Genomic DNA, 23,944 nt, shown 5'->3' on the forward strand with positions numbered 1-23,944 from the left:
TACTCCCCCTCAAGCAATAAATAATGAAAGTATGCAAGAGAGATACAAGGACAAGGTGATTCCTTAAAAGTGAGCTTTTAGTCAGAGCCAGACAACAAACGTATGTATGTCAGTACAGCAGACACTGAGTTCTAGCAACACTCTACCCGACCACACTCCACTACTTACTTAGTGTTTTAACCTTATGTCAGTAGCATTCTCAGATGAGAAAACATGAGCAAAACAGTAAAAATTAATAAGTATCAGCATTTCCAAAATTAATGGACTGCTGAATATGGAAAGGAAATAGAAAAATACAGAACCCCAAAACATTTTGAACTTATAACAAATAACTGGCATCATACTAACTATACGTTCTAGCCACAAAGAGATTACAGGAAAACTCAACAGAAAGTAACAAGAAAAGCTTGATGCTTGTCTGAGGCCAGTTGGGTTATATAGCGATAACTTGTCTCACAAACAACAAAGACAACTTATGACCAAGAACTGTTCAGGTGGGTGAGAAGCTGGGGAAACCAATGAAATATCCTTGCAACAATTCTTTGCCACATCAGTATATGTCTATATAAAACACCACACCAACACCCTAAAAATGGTGACCACCTAAAGCTTTCCCCAGGTAAATAACAAACAAGAGAAAGATTACTTCTCAACATTTTTTTCCCAACAATTTATCAGAAGTACTATGCAATTTAGAAATGCTAGTCACAAAATGAAACTATCATTTCCAAATGTCTCTTCTATGAAAACATAAAACTACTGATGAATTTTAAGAATAAAAGTTTTTCTTTTTTTTTTTTTTTTTTTGGTATTTTCGAGACAGGGTTTCTCTGTGTAGCCCTGGCTGTCCTGGAACTCACTCTATAGACCAGGCTGGCCTTGAACTCAGAAATCCACCTGCCTCTGCCTCCCAAATGCTGGGATTAAAGATGTGTGCCACCACCGCCTGGCAGAATAAAAGTTTTTCAACAGTGATGGATATAAAAACTAATTTTAAAAAATTAGCTATTTTGATTTAACAGTAACATCTATACAATAGACTCTTTTGATGTACCATTTACAACCATAAATCAAAGTACTTAACTGTAAATATGAGTTAATTTAAAGGTATGTTTATAAAGTAAGAATTTGAGAAAAATACAGAATTCCCAGATAGGAAAACTGTAAAAGGATCACTCTCTCTAACCCAGAGTCAGACCAATTCTACTTGTAAACTTGGGGTTTTTTTTTCTTTTTAGTTGGAGGAGTCTTTAAAAATATTCAAAATGTGTCACAGAGTAAATTATCAAAGTTAAGACTGAGACCAAGGTTAATGGCATAAATTCCAAACATAAACATGACAATTTGAAAACAGAACATCATTTACAGGCATGCACAAGCTTATCAGAGTAACCAGAAATAACAGCAATTGTGACAGACAGAAAGCAGCTAGTGGTTAGTTACAGGGAACTGACTGGGGGAGAAGATGCTGGATTCCTAACTCATACAGTCAATTTCAGACAGATTTAAAGTTAATCATGAAAGGGAGAATTTAAAATCTTTAGAAGATTATGTGAAAGTATGTCTATTCTCAATATAGGGAAACATGTCTCAAATACCAGCTCAATGGATTGTGACATTTAATGTTGGACAAATACTAATCATGTGGATGAACTCAAAACTGGTATACTCTCAAACATACTCCTAAAAGACCTCTTAGGAATTGACTATTTAAGAAATTTGGAGTATTGATTTATCAGATTAACTTCTCTAGTTTCATAAAGTGAAGCTTTTATTATTTTCATTCAGTGTTTGAAAGATGCACAGCTTGTCTTGAGATATTGCTGGCTCTGTTCTCCCTCCTGTTTTTGAGACTCACTCTTCCCAAGCTGTTGTACACACATTGCACTATTTGATTCCAGTCTTTAAAGGTAGGGAGTCTTCTCATGTTAGGTAACAGAGCTAGGCTGCACCATTTACTTTAGCCTTCCCTAGATCTCTTACAGTTAGTTATGTAACAGATCTGGCAAAAAAAAAAAAAAAATCTATTCTGATGTCAAACTATCTACTCACACTAAGCAGTGAACATCTGCTAAACACAGTGTGCCTCTACTCTACAACTGATCAACACCGGGTAGTTTCTATGTCAACTTTTTTTTAACTACCAAAAATCACACACACAAAAAAAATGGATAAATGGGGGATTTTGATGTTTTCATCTACTTTTATCCTGGGGCTCCCAAAGATGCCACACCAATTTTATTATAAACATTTTAACGGGATTTGGTGTGGCTACAAAGCTTAGGGTCTAAATTCCCAAAAGTAAGCCACAGTCACAAAATGAATACAAGGTACTGATACTTTTAATCTTAAGAAACGAAATAGTAGTTGATACCATCTAAACTACCACTGTCAGATGTTTGGCCTAACAGACATACTTAGGAGAATATTTTGGTCCTGGGGAACTATTAAACACACACACACCTACACACACACCCCCATACACACACATCAAGACACTATGGGTGAGCCATAACCTGCATTTTATTACAAGTAAACATGTTGGCTTGGTGAGTAAAGACATTTGCCGCTGAGCCTGAGTTCAATAACCAGGAGCATGTTAAAATGAAAGAATCAACTCTGGCAAGCTGTCCCCTGACCTTCCCCACACATGCATTATATTATGTTATGTGTGTGCACGCATGCAGCAAGCATGCAAGATTAAACAAATGTAATAAAAATAACTTAAGAAAACAATCTTGATGTCATTTTATGATTTCAGAAGGAAAAACATGTTTGCATGGAACACAGAAGAAGGCTGGCACAATGTAGCAGTGAGCCAACCAACCCTGAGGAACTTGGGAATTCATTTAACCTGATGTCGCTAGTTAGAGGGGGAAACATGGGAAAGGTGGACAGGTGGTCAAAAAATACCAAGCTTTACTTTACAATCTAGGTTATTAATTCCAAGTGACTTGTGATACTGCAACAGTGACTGTGGCAGGAACAGTAAGCAGCCTTACACTAGTGGCATTATTTATTATTCTGTATACACACACCAATTAGAAGCTCTAATATATGCAAAGAAACCAAGCATACAGCCATCATTTTGAGTTTTATCCCACTCTATTGCTTTGTTATCTCTGACCAGGAACAATACTGAGGGCCCGTTGTTAACAAGATTGTCAAGAGCTAAGAAGAGAATACTGTGAAGTAGTTCACGAGATTAAGTCTTGTGTGTGTGATTCAGTTTTTCATCTGCTTACTCTTACTTACCTTCATTCTACACCAAACAGCAACAAGGACTAAAGCCTACTACTTCTAATATTATTCTAGGCACCAGATCTACTGTTAAGTACTCATTAAAAAAAAAAAAAATTTCCTACAGTTTTCTACTAAGCGTTCTCTGATATTCACTGTTTATTAATACTTGACATATTCAAAGATGCAAATGTTTGTGTTTCTAAACACATTAGAAGTACCCAAGGAGGTCCCAAGCTAACTAGTATAACTATGATTCTGAGATACCAACTATCTAAAGATGCTGTGGGCTACATACAGACTTTTCATACTGACTTATAAAAATAAAACTGGGTGCTGCCATGGCTTATATTTCACTACAGTATAAAATGTTAGTCTGTATATAGTAATGCTTAAAACTTACCAAGTAGAAGCACTCCTTCCTAACCACTTGTTTACTAATTAAATTAATTTGTACTTTATATTACACTATCAAGTGTTAAGGGTTTACCTTGGGAAAGTGTCTGAAGGTTAAGTGGGCTAAAAGCTCGTTTTTCCTACTCAAAACAGTGAAATGTAAGGGATAACTTGTCAAAACACTGCCATAAAGGAGGATGTGCCTGTAAATATCAAAACCTACATATATAGTAAAAAATACATGTAAGGAGTGAAATGCCAAACTCTAATTAATGATTTCTTCTGAAAAATAAAACAAGAAATGAGATATGGCAATATCTCCATCAATATAACAAGCTGAAAACATATATTGGTTAAGAAAAAAACAAGACAACCCCACAAACCTCATATGCATTTCCACCATTAACCTCATATGCATTTCCACCATTAGGAAAGACTACAAAGCAAAGCCCTGCAGAATCCAGTCAGGATGGTGAACGTTCATGTTGGACCTACAGTTTTTCTTCAACATTTTCATGAGGAAAAAATTAACTTTTATTGCTAAAAGCTACGAGTTAAATGAAAGGAAGGTTGCATTCGGTGTAAAGATCTTAGAAATCTCACTAGTAGACAGCCAGCACATTTCTCTCTTTTTTCCTCTCACTTTTTCACTGTAATTTTATTCAAAAAATATTCACTGAACATCTACCCATATAATAGGTACCACATTAGGTACTGGTGGTGCCAAAATAAGGAAGTGTGGCTGCAGTTTTCAACAAGCTGACTACATCCACCCAGAAGTGCTATCTTGCAGTTCTATATAATGATGGAAACAGTCTAATGTGCACTGGCCAGTACAGTAACCACTAGCAGAAGAATACACTAAGCATTTAAAATGTAATATTATTTAACTTAAATGAGTTTAAGTAGCCATTTGTAGCTCCTGTCTATGGAACGAACAGTATAAGTATACAGGAAATAGAAAGAAAATAGATGGCTAAGGTACGTAAGGCCAACACTAATCTACAAGTATATAGGACTTGAAAGCAATACAAAAAAAGCCCTGTGTTCATTACAGGGAAGCTTCTGGAAAGGTGGAAATCATATTACTGAGTCATGAAGAAAGGATACCATTTCTTAAGAGATCCAACTTATTAAAAGCTTGGGATACAGGCACACTGAGCGTTAAAGCAGCTTTTAATTACTAAATAGTCAAACCCAGCAAAGGCAGTTAGAGAAGAGGCATTGAGGGCATAAAAACACATGAAAATCATACGAAGGGACACAACCAAGAAAAGTCAAGTAGGTGCCATATTTAGCGCCTAAGTATTAGAGAAAGCTACTGATAAATCAAAGTGGTAATTAAGATGATTTAAATTTACGCATGCTCATAGCTGTGCATGCAAAATTAGTATAAATTATAGGAAGAATATAGAAAAAAATTTAAAACTGACATAATGTCTACTTTCTTATAAAAAGCTTGATAATCCTTTCAAAAAGGACTGCTTTCCTAAGCTAACTTATTTATGCAAACAAACTTCATCTACTATATTCAAATGCCTAACTCGGCTTATGGCAAACAAAACATACAAAGTTAATACTACTACAAAAATAAGTATTTCAACTCCTGTGTAACTGAAAGTCTATAAGGTCTATATGGAAATGAAAATTGGAGAAATATTTATTGTTAATCTCAATTATTAATCAATTACAGGATGCTTAAAGAAACAAATTCCAAAACCAAAAGCTCTTAAATAAATGAAGTAATATAGACACAAAGAAAGTCTACTTTAACAATGAAAAGAACAAAGTTCTTATAATGTAAAAATTTATAAACTCCAAATTAGTTTCACCTTAGAATATACAAGCTCCTAAGAGCTACTAAAACGTACATTTTTTTTACTTTGGTGATTCGACATTATGTGACTATCCCATACACTCTCAATAAATTCATCTTAATGCTAGATATGAAACCAGTCTTCTATGCATATGTTCTTTTCAGAGGAGGCTTCAAAAATGAAATAATTTTACAATCCAGACCTATTTCCAAAGACGTTTCAATACACATTAGACATCAAAGTACAACAGTAAAAGGCAAGTGGAAAAATATGTTCAGCCAGCAAAAGTCTAATCAAGAAAGCATCTCATGCAAGCTCAAAAGCTTTTATTATTTTCATATTGAGACTAGAATAAAGCATTTTTACAGCAGTATAAGCAGAAATAAGGAAAATATAAAGCAAAATATAACTTCTTTATTCCTTTCATAAGTATAAATTCTAGAAGTACACATGAATATTGTTCCATGACACAAATTAGCTACAGTAGCAAATATGTGTGAGCACTGAAATGCCACACAACCCATAATCACAATATTCTTGTAGTAATTTAGCAAAATCTAACAAAGATGTAAAAGTCCAAAGAGTATAAGCAACCAAAGTCTTACAAGTACAAGCTGTTGGAAGTGTTCTGAGGTAGGAAGAGCTATATAGCAAGCACAAATAGTAATTAGCAGAGGCTAGTTCAGTCTATAAACACAAATCAGGGAGGAATTACAGGGAGAACTGATTCGGCATAACCATAGCTTACTCTGGCTTATTAAAATAATAAAGATCTGGCCAGTAACTTCATCAGTCAAGTTAGGCAAAAGCTCTAGGAAAGTTAGATACAGAAGCATCTTCTATTGGGGATGGTGCTCCAAGACCAAACTCAAGTCTTATAAGCAAAGGCTTTTTGCTGACACATAGCATAAAACTCACTTTCAGTTCTCTCCACTGTTCATGCCTCAGTGCATGGAAAGAGAGGATTAATTGCACTCTACCAAATACTGAGTGTGTGAGTAGCTGGTGTGTCACGTCAGCTGTCTTAGTCTCAAAGGACAAACACCTGAGGTGAGAGGGAGCAGCGAGCTAGAACCATGTCTGCACAAGAAGCCTAACAGCTCATTCCTATATGAACTTACTCAGCATTCAATAGTACTTCACAATCTCATACTGGATTCACTATCGAATGAAATGAAGTAAGTTTCCATTTAGAACTTAACCTCAAGCACTATCTGTTCTGTTTTTAAAAAAATCACTTCAATAACAGCACCTTTAAAGTTCACCTTCTTTTGAAAGCTCAAGAAGAAATGGGAATGTTACATTTCTACTAGCTTTTGAGCATCCTTACATAATTATGTTAAGAATGGACAGTGTTAAGTAAGGAGCAAAACTGGAATCTGATGTTGTAAGGACAGCATATTAGTGACAAAATTAAACAGGATCTGGGTCATCACATATTCCTAGATTTCATTTATATTTCTTCTATAGCCTATCCAACGCTATGTACATTTCTCTAACACTCTATTATACAAACTATAATCCCAAACTTACATTTCATTCTTTTAGGAATATGTGTAAAATACTTTATATACTTTTAATACTTTATACTTTTTTTTGCCTTTGAATCAAGCCAAAAAACATATATTACATATCAGATAATCTGAAACTTTGGCATATATGTCAGAAAATTTTTCTGGTGCTGAAAATATACATTATAAACACATGTCATTTTGTAAAATCTTCACAATTATTTCAAGCTGTCAATTCCATTATTTAATATTTAAACTTATACCACAAATTTTCAGGAGATTCTATTCATTGTAATTTGTTAGTTCCAATTCTATATTACGTTAAAACAGTTCAATGCACTTATGACAAATGGAGAAAAGGGAGGGGAAAAAAAAATCTTACCTGGTAGTTTCTTTTCTCAGATAATGTATGTCCATCAGTCCTCACCATAGAGTCGTGTCCTTTCCTCACAGTACTGGAGGCAATCAAATAGAACTGTCACTCAAGGGTCGTGTCACAGGAAGGACCGCCCACCAGTTCTCCCTCTAGAGTGGAATTATCCAAAAGCCATCAAAATTACTAACATGTAAATATACATAACATTAACAAAAATATTCAACATACTACACAATATACAAAGAGAACAAACCTAAAAAGTAACTGTCTTAGACTCTGTCCCATCCTCCCCACTAGGTATTGAGAGCAAGCAAGTAGCACTAGGCTTTGAGGTAAATATTATCTGATAGGAAAACTGTCGGTTTGCCCCTGCTTCCACTACTCTGTCACAATACCAGACATTACACAACAGGAAGAAACGTAGGCTAACAAAAACAAAGATAACAGGAAAACAACAACAACAAACCACTCCCCTTACCCCAAACTATTTTGTGTGTCTTAAATATTCTCTGGTTATTTCCCAAATGACCAATTACTTCAGATCCAGTCATTTAAATAGATGCCCCACCTCACTGCCTACACTCAGATGCTATGAATGGAAGTTATTTATGTATTGATTCATGTCGCTCGCAAAGCTTATTTCCACACTGTAAGATGGAAATACATGGTATTTTTAAAACAATTATTAGATTAAAAACCCAATTCAGTGTTCTATCGATATAACTACAACAAAGAACAAGTGCTTGCTTCTCAGCACCCCAATTCATGCACATTACAGTAGGATTCACTTGTTGGCACTGGGCGGGGCGGGGACAGGGAGGGGGGATTCTTAATGATGCTCATTTCTTAACCTGGGTAAGTATGTACAAAATAAATATGCACTGTACATGTCAGGCTAAAAAATGAAACCAAGATAATAATTATCTTGCTGTTTCAAAACTATGTATTAAAATTCAAAAAGTTCAAAGATTTAAAGGTAGTTCTACAAAGAATGTATAAGATACATTTCAGTACAAATAGCCTTAATAGTATAAAACATTTACACTTAGAATAGTAGTATATAGAGCTACTAAATAATGTTGCTATGTTATAATTTTGCATTCAATAAAAAATATATATTTACTATAATGGAATTTACATTAGGATGAGATACTAAAAACATCTCATTTACAATCCATTAGGTAAGGACTATGGAGATGGCTCAGTAAATAAGGAGCCCACCTCGCAAGCCTCGGGACCTGTTTCTAGCCCTAGAACCAACCCATTCCAAGCCTTGGGTGAAGAGGAGCAGACAAGCAGATTCCAGAAAAGCTCACTGACCTGCCAACCAGCACAGCTCAATCAATGACCTTCAGGTTCAGTGACAGCAACTCTAATTGAGGAATCTCATGTGGCTCCTAAAGACACCTTCCACACCCACACACTAAATAGATTACATATATATATTAACCCCATACACAAACTCTTTAAATTTTTATGTATTTTTTAAATTATGTATAAGCATGTATGTATGTGAATACATTTATGATCATGGGAACCAGATACCAGGTCCCCTAGGGCTGGGGTTACAAGTGATGTGAGCCATGTGACAGGGTGCTAGGAACCAAACCCAAATCCTCTGCAAAAGCAGTTAAGTATAGTAACCAGTAAGGCTGGCAATTGAAAAGCAACAACAAAAATCTCAAACTAGTGTTACTAAAAAGGACAAATAGGAAGGTTTACAAATATATATGCACTGACACAATCCACTAAGAGAATAATTTTTAAATGAAAAACTAACATGTGGAGAGCTTTTGGGGCCATGTGGCAGGAATTTGACATTGGGCCAGGACGGGGAAGTAAGCTCAGGCAGGAATCTGATTTTGGGTTAGAAGAAAGAAGTAGGCTTCAGGCAGATTGGGAAAAAACAAACCTGCCTCAAGCCTCAGAGTCATGCTATAGTGGGGTCATGCTACAGTGCAGTCTATCTGTCTTTTTTTTTTTTTAATCCTCGCTCTTGGCCTGGAGAACCTGTTAACTGACTGAGCTGGCTTGGTCACTAACATCATTGTCAAAGTTTTACAAAGAATCCATATAATAAAATTACCAAGTCGCTGAAGCAATGATTTCACTCAGTTTTACCATGCATGGTACATGTTGGACTGAAATACTTCAAAGATGCCCAACTCTAGAACAAAACTGTAACTGCACTTTAAAAATTTTTATGTGCACTTGGAATAAAGTATGTCTCTCAAAAATAAGGATTTACTTAACCATTAGTATACTTACTACTATATATAGTAATCATTTAAACTGTTTGTGTTTATTATTTAATTTATGCTCTGCTTAACAGTAAACACAGCCTTGTAAAAGCTGGGCAACCACTCTACCAAAGACCTATATTCTTGAGTCAGGAATTAGGGTATTTTAAAGATAAAATTATGAAGTGAATTGGATGTCCCATAACAATAGTGTAACACATATTTGGCTTGGCTGTCACAATTTTTTTTTCATTATATAGCTCCTAACCAGTAATCATGTTTGCAATGTTAGTGTATAATAGTATTAAAAACTTTTAAGATAGGATCTATTTTACTTTAATGCTAGCTGAATCCAGTGGACAATAATCTAAAAGTTGAGTCACTAGTTACAGAATAAGAATGCTTTTCTCCTTAAAAATGTTTTGTTTGGGTAAAATCCCATATAGTAGTACACTTTCATATTGTGCAAATATTACCAAAAGATACATTTAAAATCTACAATTAAGCAAGGTAACTTTTAATACTTTTGTGTTACACAACTTTAATAGCACATTTTAATTATACAAAAAAAGGACAATTAGGAATAAAAATGTATGTGCCTTATAAGTAATACTTTAATAATATTCTTAGCAAGTATAAAAAAGGAACATTTGTCACCACTACCTTCACCCTATGTTGTACTGAATAATGCACTGTAGTGATAACTGGGGAATGAAATGATTCACAATACACATTACACATATGTACCTAAGACTGTGAAAAGGAACAACCAGGAGCAAGAATGTCATTGCTCCTAAAGTAGGTGTATATACTGTTTTCCCACAAAGCCCTACAAATAGTTAAAAGTCATAAAAGTATGTGTTTGACAAACTACAGGGAAATTTTCTATTAAGCAGAGATATCTTCCATGAAAGAAAACAAAAAGAGTGGCTCTAAAGCCGGGTGGTGGTGGCGTACGCCTTTAATCTCAGCACTTGGGAGGCAGAGGCACAAGGATTTCTGAGCCAGCCTGGTCTACAGAGTGAGTTCCAGGACAGCCAGAGCTACACAGAGAAACACTGTCTCGAAAAACCAAAAAGACTGGCTCTATTCATCTGCTTTAAACCAGACAAAATATATGAAACAGCCATTTTGACATGTAAGCACCAATCATTTCAGGACATGAAGAGAAGAGAACCAATGAAGTGAGCTCTGTCAGTGCTCCCAGATCATTGTAGGAAGGGCAGAGTGGATGCCAATCAAAGTTCAAGGTTTATAAGAGGCTACACAAGTTCCACATTAGAGGAAACAGGCAACTAGAATCTTCAGGGTAAACATAGACCAAGGCTTCAGCAATAAAGAACCCAAAGGTCTGAACAGAGGATTCCTTTAATAGGAATTTAATGAATTTAAGCTGAGTGATGATTTGTATCTCCATATGAAAAAGCCTCAGTCTAGAGAAAGGTCTTCTGGAGAACTTAACAGTGGGAAGGAGCCATTCTCGAAGCTCAGAAAGGTTTCAAATTCAGAGCGTAAAGGAGCGTCTCAACCACCAAATCAAGTAAGCTTTAGAAAACTACTCTGGCGATGCCTAACTCAGAAAGGATTAGCCTGATCCTAAGTAACATAGCTGCATCCACAAGCAGTCCAACAGGACATGAATAAACCCATAGACTAGCATAAAAAAACCCAACAGCAAGTATATAGCACTTACCAAGACCTATATCTCATAATAGGTTGAAATATAACAAGTGAAAATAAATATAGCACTTAGACAAATGGTGGAATTACTAGACAAGGATGTTAAAACAGGTATCACTAAAGATATTCTAGATTTTCAAATAAACATGTCAATGTAAGGTCTGTGTGGTACTATGACAGAAAGTGACAGTCTCATAGGCTTCAGTGTGGTGGCACGGGTGAGGACTGTTAAAGGGCAAAGCCCAGGGCCAGAGTGAGACAGATACCTGAAGACTGGCCCCCACTGACTACTGTCAGCATTTTAAGAACAGAAAGAAAAGAATTACCATTAAAGAACTCTAAAATTCAACTAAGAGAGCTTTTCAAAACGAAAGTAGCCATTTTAGAAGACAGTTTTAGCAATAAAAAACTAAAACATTGGCTTACTATATAACTACATAATTTTATCTCCTACTTATTTATCAGATTGAAACTTATGTTCATAGCAAAACCAGTACATGAATGCTCATCTTAATAAGGGTATTATCTTAGTAAATGGCTAAAATGATTATTTCAATGATAAAATGCTGGTCAACAACAAAAAGGAACTACTTTTTATAAAGGCTACATGGACAAAGCTTGAATGCATCAGTCTATGAGGATGAATTCAGATTGATACTCCTTGAGAAGCCACAAGGCCACATTGACCAGGAAAACAGGTAGAATTTCCTCCAATCTCATCTCTATCTAGCTCTACAGAAAACCGCCTCCACATACCCCCTACTAACAGTCCTACACCCCCAACCCCCATCCCAAGCCCATCTCTAGTGGATCCAAACTTTGTCCTACTCATGGCTGTATCCCAGCTCTGAACTCCAAAAGTTACTTCCTGGGAACCTGCAGGCTCTAAGCAGACAGGATAACTGCAGATCCTCACCATTCACTCCATTCTCCACATCCAATCCCCACTCTCATCCCAGCTCTGTAGCAGACCTTCTGTGGCCTCTCCTCATTCTCTGTGCTCATTCCCAGGTGACTAAGCAGATAATGACGGAAAACCCTGTTTTTCTCCCTCCTGTGACCCCCCTCAACCTTCCTCTCCATCTCCGGGCTGTTTTCCATTCCTAAGTATCAGCTCCCTACACCCAGAAACACATTTTACCTGGAACACCCTAGTGGCCACACCTAGCGGATCTCATAGAAATATCTGGAAACACACAGTCCACACATTCTCCTAAGAACTGCAGAGAGCAAGAAACAAGGCACAGAACTAACAAAGTTCAGATATTAGCACCTAGAACTACAACCTCCCACACCCGACGCCTAGACGCCATCCTATAAGCACAGTAACAGCCAGGACAGCAGGTCTCCACTAGAGCCCAGCAACCAGCACAGCAGGTCCTGAGTATTCTAACACTGCTGCTGTACAAGACAAATATCCTAAAAGAGCCTTTATCAATTTAACAGAGGTCCTGACAGAAGAAAAGAATAAATCCCTTAAAAAAAAAAAAAAGCTGTGAAAGCACAGTGGAAGGAAATGACTAATCAGTTTAAGAACTGAAAATAGAAAGCCAGACACAAAATGTCCAGGATATATGGGACGCTACAAAAAGACCAAATCAAAAAACAGTAGGAATACAGGAAGAAGAAACTCAGATCAAAAGCAGAGAAAATATTTTCAGAAAAATCATAGAAAAAAATTCCCCTAACCCAAGGAACTGCATATCAAAGTATAAGAAGCATATGGAACACAAAGTAGACTGGACCAGAAAAGAAATTCCTAAAATTAAAAGCAACTTAAACAAAGAAATAGTAAAAGCTGCAAGAAAAAAGACCAAGTAAAATATAAGAAGGCAGGCCTATTAGAATTAACACCTGACATCTCAATGGAGACTCTAAAATCCAGAAGGGCCTGGACAGATGGTCTACAGACTTTAAAAGACCACAGATGCCAGCCCAGAATACTCTACCCCACAAAACTTTTAACTACAATAGATGAAGAAAATAAGCCATTCCATGATACCAAATTTCAGCAATATCTACATATCTAACCTTTCAAAAAGTGCTAGAAGGAAATTTACAACTGAAAGAGCTTAACCACACCCAAGAAAAAAAACAGAATAAATAACCCAAAACAGAAGAGGAAAACTCAAATCACTGCTCACTGATATCTCAGCACTGATGCTTTCAGCTCTTCAATAAAACAGCACAGACAAACCAAAATGGATATGAAAACATGATTCATCTCTCTACTGCATTCAAGAAACACACCTTCACAACAAAAATAGACATCACCGTGTTGCTACGTTAAGAACCTGACAAAAAGCAATTTAAAGGAGAAAGGGTGGCCTGGAGAGATGGCTCAGTGGTTAAGAGCACTGTCTGCTCTTTCAGAGGTCATAAGTTCAAATACCAGCAACCACATGGGATCTGATGCCCTCTTCTGGTGTCTGAAGATAGCTACAGTGTACGTATATAAACAGGCTGGAGCAAGAGGGACTAGAGCGGGCTGGAAAACAAGCTAATTAATTAATTAAGCAATTAATTAATTAAGGAGAAAGGGTAATTTGGCTCACAATTCTAGGTTATAGTTCATCTTTGCAAGGAAGTCACCTGAGGCTTGACAGAGCTGGTCACATAACATCCACAATCAACAGCAGATATCCCAGAGATGAAAGAACACTGTAGATAGAGGTCTATTAAACCAAACGTTAAGTCTGACGAGTAAGAGAAGAAAGAGGAAAAAGTGTAGGCAGAGATATGATATGTGGAAGAAGAAAAGCGGAAAGGGGGAAAGAAAGGAAGAGGGGGAGAGGGGGAGAGGGGGAAGTGGGAGGAAGAGGAGAGTCATCCTTTCCAAAACCACCTCCATGGCAGTTTTAAACTCAGGGTGTCTGCAGTTGTTGCTGTTCCAATGAGCTCAGCTCAGCTTTTCAATGCCAAGCACCTTCCTAACACTGCCATTTCTCCTTGTCTGTCTTCACAAAGGCCTTCACTGACTATCCAATGTCTGAGTTTTGTCCATAGGTCTCTCACAGAGGCTCTGTTTATTGCGCTTAGAACTCTTATCTCAAGAACCTAAAACATCACACATTACATGCAGAATTAATAAACAAATTACACTGAATGCTTTACTGACTTCAACTGTATCAAATACTATTTTCCTTAAAAGGAATGCAATAATAACATTTTGTATGGCAAGAATAAGAACAGCAATCAGAAAGTTAATTTTAAAAATTGGTTAATAAAAATCATTTTTAAAAAAATCTTAAACATTTTTTTACTGCCCTTGATATTCTGATGTAGAAACAGGTCTTATTCCCTTTGATATTCTGACATAGAACCAGGGTTTTTATAGTCATTGATATTATGACATAGGACCAGGCTTTCTGAGATGACCAGATTTTTCTATGAATCACATCTTTCAAGTTTTCCAATTTTAATTCACTTAAAGATAGCTTAAAGGTTTAAACAACAGACTCCACTTTTTTTTTCCTCTACATTTTAACAGCTGCCTGGCCATAACAGATCTTCCTGTTGATTCCTCAATCTTGTTGACCTTAAGAATGCTATGGTTCCTTTCTTCTATTTCCCCATATCATTTAAGAATAAATAACCAATATAGTCCAAGAGTAATCCTACTTTCCTTGTCAGTAACTGACTTACTAAGGGGCAAAGGAGAACTTACACCTTTATTTTCCTAACGCACTAACTGAACTGTGGTATTTACTCAATTGAATGAAACACAGGTAACAAGCCCTCAGTCCTAACAGCTGTCTTCAGCTGTCATTTTTTTCACCACTGAAACTCAGAACAGTTCAGTTGTTTCAAATCTCAAACTATCACTTACACCAATATTAGTATAAACATTACAATGTTTCATTAGACTGTGATGATAAGCACGCCACTGAATATACAATCACTATTTTTAAAACAATATTCTACTATAATAGATATTTCAGAAGCATATTTATCTTGTACATATGAAAAGAGCCTGCATATTTTCACCCAAGATCCATTCAAGAAACAAAAGGTTTAAAATCTTTACACTAAGACAACTCAGGGGATAACTCAAAACACAATTAAACGTATTGTTTTAATGGCTCAGCAGTTAAGAGCACTGACTGCTCTGCCAGAGATCCTGAGTTCAACTCCCAGCAACCACATGGTGGCTCACAACCATCTGATGGAATCTGATGCTCTCTTCTAGATGTGTCTGGAGACAGCTGCAGTGTACTCATATAAATAAAAAGATTTACATATATATATATAGTGGCAGACAGGTAAAATAGAATCAAAGATTTCTGGCTCAAAATCCAGACTATATCATCTTTGAGCAAAAAAGAGAATACTTCCGTGTTTAGGAGGAGTGAGGTCTCTAACTAGCCTCAAACTCTTGAGGCAGGCTAGGCTGGCTGACCAACTAGCAGCCCCAGAAATGCACTTGTCTCCAGCACTGAGATTACAAGCCTACATCATTACACCTGGCTTTAAAAAACAAAACAAAACAAAACATTGTGGGTTTTAGGGATCAAATTCAGGTCCTTAAGCACATCACCAACTGAGCCCAAGACATACAGTCTTCTATATGTAACAAGAGAGCTTCAAGTTAACTAAAATAGTAACCCTGAAAGTAGAAACTAACACATACAACTTTACAACTGACTATCCCACACTCCTCTCAGTTAAACAGAAACCAGAAATAGGAAAGAGAAAAGCCATATACTACCATGTACAAGATAAATATTTAAAGAACACTATAAATTACAAAAAAAAAAAGTATGTGTGTATGTATGTATGTATGTATGTATCCATGCACATTTGCTGAGGACTTTATCAAAGACTGTGGGCATAGCAAGGGTTCTACCACTCACAGCCACATTCTAAACTAACAGCCACGGTCCATCAGGTAGCTAATTAGACACTGACAAGGGAGCAGGCTATTGGATATAGGCCTCATAAGCCTCAGCTGGTAAAACCAAGGACTGAATTGCAGACTGTCAGTACTACAGAAGAGTGAAATCTGAATCATACCTCTGACCCAGAAGTGACATTCTGCCCTTAAGGTCACTAGATATCTATCAAAACCTTAAGATTACAGCCGGAGGCCTTCTGATAAAAGACAAATCCAAAAAAAGACTGTCAACCACGTGGACTGAACAAAGCTCCTGGGGAAAGCTGTTTGTACATCGGTGTGTGGGCTACAACAATGAACCCTTGGGTCAGCATCCACCTCATTCTGTTAAGCGCATTGTCTTTTAGAGATTGCTCTAGCAATTACATTGCTTTTGGAAGTTAGTTTACTAAACTGTGTATTCATCAGGAGACATCCTTTGAACAAATTCAGTTCTTTAAAATTTATCTTTAAAAATATACATTAGTGTGATCAGAATTTCTGCCCCCCCATCTTCTTAGTCATTGTAATCACTGTGGAAAGAATTGCATATGACTCTAGAGCAAACAAAAGAAATAAACCTAGGTACTTAGAGGCTAAGTCATAATGAAAGACAGAATAAACAGATCAATAATTAAAAACATAAAAAAATGTGAAATGCAGGTAAATTAGTACTTTGTGGAAATGTACAGTTTTAAGTGCTTTTATTTAAAAGACAGATCAAGCCAACCATCAAAGATTACACCTCCCAAAACTACTAAGACGGCAAAATGCATCCAAAGCAAGTAAAGAAGAAATGATAAAGATGGGGGGGGGAGACTAAATTAAAACAAATTAAACTATGAAGAAAACAGCATCTAGAGCTTAGCTTTAAAGAGATAAAAATAAATGCACCTTAGGCAGACTAACAAGAATTATCAATATCAGGAATGCAGAAAATGCATGGCTCCTGAGTCCCTGGGCACCAAAAGAAATACAAGAAGTCTTACAAATAGACAATTTAAATGAAATAACTTTGTCCTTTAAATTCACTGGTAAGAGTCTAAACAGCCTTACATCTGCTAGTATTATTTAATTGACTAAGAAAATAACTACTACTATCCTAGGCTCAGGCAGTTTCACCAGTGTATAATATATTTAAAGATACAATGTATTCCAGAAAACAAATAAGGAGATAATACCTCACTTTTATCACTCTTACATCAAACCAAAGACACTAAATGATGATGAAAAATTCAAATACAAATAAATACATCTATGGAGCATATACACAAAAAAGATCAAAAAAAGTCTGCATATAAAATTAAACAAAATTCCTAGGAGGTCTTCAGAGAAAATTACAATTAATGGAAGAGTTATTATTCAAAAATTTCTTAAATTAAAAAAAATTAGTTCTCTCAGGATCATTCTAATGAATACAGCAAAAGAAACTAGCCACATAATTACTGCAGATCATCTACTAAATCTATTTTAACATGGTAAGAATCTTAGTTTTGAACAACTCTCCTACTTTCCTCCCTCTGCAAATGAACAAGATCTATCTATCTACTCTGGGTAGAAAGAGACAAAGTTCACTCTCCGGTCTACAAAGTACTTCTCTATAGGAGCTCCGTCCTGAGCAGCTAAGTATTCATATGTTAAATCTGTACCCCAAGTTCGGGTTGCGGCAAGACAAGCTTTTGTTGTGCAAACACCAGCTTTTGTTGTGCAAACCTTGCTCCCAAATTTAAAACTATTGGTTAAATAAAAAAATAAAAAAAATAAAAAATGGCTACAGCTGATTACTAGGGAGAATAGAGGTAGGTGGGTTTTCAGTTACTTGGCTGGGGTAGGGACCACAGGTGAGAAGGAAAAAGGAGAGAGTGAGAGGAGGAGAGGAAAGAACAGGAGGTTCCCCAACATCTCTTGCCAGAGAGAAACGCCTCCCCAGAACACCAGACTGCTGGAGCAGAAATAACCTAGAAAGATTCAAACAGCGAGTATTTAGGGAGCACAGTTGGGGAAGTAGCCAGACTAGTAACAGAGAATTAGATTAGGGGTAATGCCCCAGTAATTTCACAGAGCTTAATAAATAAACCACAGTTTGAGTCTCATTCATTTGAAGCTAGACAGAGATAAGTGCAATTCTATTTTACACTTCCCCAAAAAGAAGTGGACAGAATTTCTTATACCTGCCTCTCCACCGTCTTTCAATGGCCTTGACATATATGAAGAGGCTTGTCTTTACACACACACCACCTGCCTTCAAGCCACCCCACTCACACCATATAAGCCAGATGGGCATAAGCTTGTATAGTGGTTCAGATTCTAGAAAAGCAGAGAACTGTGAAACTCTCCTCACAGTAAATAAACTAGTCTGGAAAGAAGTGTGGGGGAAGTTCAAGCCTACAGTTTCATTCAAAAGCACAGAGCACGGTGGTAACTAAATGGATGAGAACTCAAGGTCAGTTGGTTTACTATAAAGAAAATTAGAGGAAATGACAGCGAGTAAGAGCCTTCCTGAGTTCAGAATAAACACCAAAGACTGGGCAGGGGTAAAAAGAAATTTAACAGACCTACAAGTGAAAGATATACAGATTACGCTGTTAAAAGAAATCACTGTCATCTTAGAATAACCACGCCAATATCTCCAAGACTTCATCCTCCAGAGTATGACATCAAATTCTATCCAATGCAAAGTATATAAAATTTCATTGAAATAGCACAGCAAAGCCATTAAACCAGCGAGAAGCCCAGAAAGAGGGAGGAGCAATGTGTGAAGAGATACTGCCATATACTAAATACCTGGCCCTCCAGACTACAAAGCATAGAGAATAATACACAAGGTAAAAAGCAGCCCAGTGTCACTCAACAGACTTTCAAGTAACCATCATAAATATGGTCAGTAATTAAGGGGACCCATTAAAAACTTAGGAATGAGGGCAACACCCCATCAAATAATTATCTTTCAAAAAGATCTTAAGCCAGGCCTAGTGGTTGCTTTTTAGATAGAAGATTCCTTATTTTGTCAAACTGTAATGTAATTACAAACACTTTCCCCTTCCCTTTCATACCTCCAACATTCCCACATACTCCCTCCTTGCTCTTTCAAATTCATGGCCTCTTCTTTCGTTAACTACTACTATGTGCAATTCGTATGTGCGAATATATATATACACACATATATATTCCTAAATACAACCTGCCAAGTCTATATAACACTTCTCACATGTATGTTTTCATGGCTGACCATCTGGTATTGGGAGCCAGTAAGTGTGCTCTTCCTGAAGAAGGAAGGAAGGAAGTCAGTCTGTCTCTCTCTCTTTCTCTCTCTCCCCCCTCCTCTCTCGCTCTCTCAGCATTCCTTACTTACCTGTCGTTCTCTGTGTCTGCCATGCACTTTGCATGTTTATTGTTGCTGCCTTTATCAGCTCATGTGCAGGCAATCATGTTGGTGAGTGAAGCATGTAGCTTCAACCTTACTGGGAGACACAACCCCACTGGAAGAAAGCTCTTACAGTCTTTCTGTCCCATCTTCTACAATGTTTCCTGAGCCTTAGGTGAGGGAGTGTTTTTAGGTGTATCCATTGGGACTGGGATCCACACTTTACATTTTGACTATCTAAGCCTTTCTGTAGTGGTCTCTTGTCTATTACAAAGAGAAGGTTCCTTGAGGACGATTGATTCCAGTTTTGATGAGGTTCAGACATAAGAATCTGATAAAAGGCCTTTCTAGATTAGGCAGTGAGTTCATGGTCACTCTGAGCAACTGAATGAAACCTTGTTTCAATAAAAAAAAAAAAAAAGTAAGAGAAGGCTGAAGATGTCACCTCATAATAGAGTGTTTGCCCAGCATGTGTGAAGACCAAGATTCAATCTCCACGTTCAAATCCCCAGGACTACCAAACAAATAAGCAAACACCCAATTCAACATTTGATTTTTAAAAAATTAAAGAAAAAAGGCGCAGGACAGTGGTGGAGCACGCGGTGGCCCGCGCCTTTAATCCCAGCACTTGGGAGGCAGGGGCAGGTGAATTTCTGAGTTGGAGGCCTGCCTGATCTACAGAGTAAGTTCCAGGACAGCTAGGGCTATAGGGCTATAGAGAGAAACCCTGTCTCAAAAAAAAAAAAAAAGGCGACAGAGTTGACTAGGGAAGGGTGAATAACAGGGCTCATGCTAGCCAACTATAAAAGCTGAGCAAATGGAGAGATTCCTAAAACATCAGGTTATCAAAAGGGACAGAAGAAATACGACAGTCAAAACTAGACCCATCACAAGTAAAGAGACTGCATTAACAACAGAAATTTTTCAACAGGGAAGGCGTATGTCCAGAAGGGTTGAGTGATAGAATAAAAGAAAAAAAAAATAGTATCACTTTAAACTATTCAAAACAAACGACTACCCAGAAGCCTTCTCACTAGCATCACTACCCAGGCAAGACCACCACTAACATCACAAGGAAGGAAATTACAACTATGACGCTAATATGAACAATAAACTAGATGGTGTTATCCCAGAAAAAGGACTTGCTCAATATACAATATTAAGCAATTTAATGTACATTTTAAAATAAAGGACAAAACTCACACACTCATTAAAGGATATGTAAGTGGTAATCCTACCACTTGTGAAGCAAAGGCAGTAGGAAAGTCAGGTGAAGGGATACCCTGGATGGATACAACAAGATCCAGTTTTTAAATTGAAACCAGATCTAAAACCAAACCAACAACAAAAAATTTCCATCCAAAAGGGACATCCTCAAATCAGTAAAAAGTTTTTATGAACAAAAGAGATAGGTTGGGGGGTGGGGAGAGGTAGTGCTTACCACTAAGTCTTAGTATGCTAAGATCCCAATGGCAGGAAAATGGATTCCTGCAAGTTGTGCTCCAATCTGCACATGAGCCTGAAGGCACAGCCCACACAAACAAACAACAACCGAATGCAATGTGCTTTTTTGGAGTTATGGTTTTTAAAAAAAGCATAGTCAGAAGCATAATGAATGGTGAAATCCTGAATTTTTCCTTCTAAGAACAGGATGGAGAGAGATAAGGCTGTCCACTCTTGCCACTTACATTCGATCCTTATTGAAGACCCTAGACAGAATCATTAGGCAACAAAATGAAATAAGTGCTTAGTCTGGAGGAGGTGAAAGCCTCTAGTTGCAGATGAAATTACTGGATCTACAAAAAAACCCTAAGGCTCTCTAGAATGATTTTATAGCAGCTTCATAGCAGTGTGGATTTTCATAATCTTTAACTTATCAAATGGCTTAAATGAGGAAGTTCAGTGGGGTACAAGGCATATAAACCAATATAGAAGGATCACATTTTCATGCAGCAATAATGAACCCAATAAAGAAAGCAAGCAATTCCATTTCCCAAGCATCAGAGATTAAAATACTTAAATTTAATACACAAAAATTATACTCTGATAGCTGCAAAAACAGTGGAAAGAAATTGAAAACTATATCAAAGAAAGTCACCCAAGTCTAAAGATGGGAAGAGAGTAGCAATACACCCCAATGAGCTACAAATTACACAGCATCATTCCAGATGGCTTCTGAGCAGAAGCAGACAAGCTAGTCTTAAGAGTCAGATGAAAATTCAAAAGACATATACTGACCAAAACAATATAGAAAAAGGACGAAGTTGGAGAATTTTTATTTTCAGTTTTCAAGCTTGTAGCATGTAATCAAAACATACCAACATAAGATTATAGTAAAATAGAATTGATGGTTAATATAAACCTTCACATTTATATTCAATTCATTTTAGAAAACCATGTCAAAATCTAGTGGGAGGAAAAATTATCTTTGCGTGAATACAACTATGCTACAAACCTTGTACACTTTTTACTAACAGATTCCCTTCTCATAACTCATCCATAACTGGTAAGTGTAGTAACACAAAGCCTAAATATTTTAACATACTTCTGACTTTTTTAAAAAAGTAGCCCAGTCATGAAAACAGGAGTGTATTTACTGTTCCAAACAGAAATTCACTTGAAAAGCATTTCAGGGACCAATTAAAAAAGTACTAACAAAATGCAATACAACATTAAGTGAGTAAGTACAACATGGAATAATATTAATTTAAAAAAGGTTTGTTAAGCAAAACGTCAGGCATGAAAGAATATGTCAGCTACGATTTCATCCATTTGAAGCCTCTTTAAAAAAAAATTCCCACAACTAGAAGTAAATTGGTGATTTCCTAGTTTATGAATGAATACTGACTAGACTCACTCAACTTAAGAGGTGACAGAAATGTTCAGTATTTGAGCCACAGTGATATTTACACAGGTATTTAAATGAAGAACACAGAAAAGATCCTTTAAATAGTACCTGATATAATATGTAAACTCCCTTAAAAATTTAATATAAAACTAAAAACATCAGTTCCTATGGATTATGAGTTAAAAACAATGAACTTTTAACAGAGAAAGAACTTATATAAAGACATCTTACTAAGATCCTTATGTAACACTAACTTCCTTTTTAAAAAGCGTTAGAATAATAACTTTGACAGAAATCAGCACTAAATCAGACTAAATTGCTTTGTCTTAATTACTTGGTATGGTACTCTTAGTTTAAATTTTAATTTAATCACCTAGTTTCTTTACTAACCTGTAATTTCTCAGTATGGGATTTTAAGTCAGGTATGGACTCTGAAATTTTACAAACACACATACACACACAAACACACAAACACACTACTACTACTACTACCGCTACTACCACCACCACTACTACAATTTCTTAATTGCATTGTATCTTGCTTCCCAACTTGAACCATTTCTATTGTATTGTTTCTTTTTTTTTTACTTCACAATGGTCCAAAAGTGGCCCACATTATAGCAAAAGACATGCTCCAAAATCTGAATTTTAATCTTTTCCCAGACAACATGTTTTGTTACAGTGTTTTCTGGCAGCAGCCCAGGGGCAGTTCCCAGCCAGTCATGGCATCACAATACTAAATAACTAATATGTGGCAGAGAGCTAGTCTACTGCTAAACTAGGATGCTCAGTAGATTAAGTGTTTTAAATGCATTTTTGACTTAATATTTTCAACTTAGATTTGCTGATACAGAACCCCATTAGAAGTTGAGGAATATTTCTGCTAGTTCCAGTAGAATCCTTAGCTAATTGTGAAAGTGAGAATTCAACTAAGTATAGAGAGGAGGTGTAAGATATTTTACACATAGAGAAGCCTAGGTCTTTATGGTGGCTTATAGGTCTTTCATCTGCTAGTCCCCAGTTTTCCCAGTACTATCTAATCATTCTCTTCCTTTCTTACTCCGCTTCAGTCAGTCTTGTGATGTTTTTAAATCATAAGACATCTAGAATACTCCTGTGGTAAGGTTATCTGTTCTTTGTTGCTGTCCCTTCCAAAAAGGTCTTCCACTTGGATAAATACAGAACTCCTTCACCACAGGCTTCCCCATTCACCCTGAGAGAAAGACACTCTGACTGCTCTGTTACCCATACATCTTCCATATACCTTAGATTTCTCTTGCTTCATAACTTGATCAGCAACCACCACAGTCTATGCTGTGCACCCTTATGTTCTGTTAGAACAGTATCTGCTACAGAGTTAAAAATAATACTTATCAAATGAATCAATGAACTAGTAACACAAAGTTAAGTCACTTGGCTTTGACAAAGCAAGCCACTCATTCCAAATACAAGCAGGTATCAAACTGGCTTTAAAGCCCTCCAAAACCCTAAGCTTAATAATGAGAACTGGGTTCTGATTTTAGCATCTAGTGTCTTTCATTACATTTTACACTGATAGTTGATACAGCAAACTACTCAAAAATTTTCTTAAAACTTCTA

The 23,944-nt window shown here is 36.5% G+C and overlaps 1 protein-coding gene across 12 annotated transcripts in view; it reads right to left on the reverse strand.

Annotated features, from left to right (window-relative positions):
- Positions 1-23,944, reverse strand: part of Cnot2 (CCR4-NOT transcription complex subunit 2) — a 91,824-nt gene that overhangs the window by 55,167 nt on the left and 12,713 nt on the right. For 6 of the 12 annotated variants that reach the window (XM_031349834.1, XM_031349844.1, XM_031349836.1 and 3 more), the window contains exon 2: positions 7,347-7,489. The exons of 1 other annotated variant lie outside the window; for it this stretch is intronic. In XM_031349834.1, coding sequence (XP_031205694.1) covers positions 7,347-7,394 — 48 coding nt within the window. In that variant the 5' untranslated portion in view covers positions 7,395-7,489. Of the gene's footprint in view, positions 1-2,110; positions 2,117-7,346; positions 7,490-23,944 lie in introns of those variants that run through there. 5 more of the 12 variants (XM_031349833.1, XM_031349843.1, XM_031349841.1 and 2 more) reach the window with 2 other exon arrangements.

The sequence above is a fragment of the Mastomys coucha genome, unplaced genomic scaffold, assembly GCF_008632895.1.
Source record: "Mastomys coucha isolate ucsf_1 unplaced genomic scaffold, UCSF_Mcou_1 pScaffold4, whole genome shotgun sequence".
Lineage (NCBI taxonomy): Eukaryota > Metazoa > Chordata > Mammalia > Rodentia > Muridae > Mastomys > Mastomys coucha.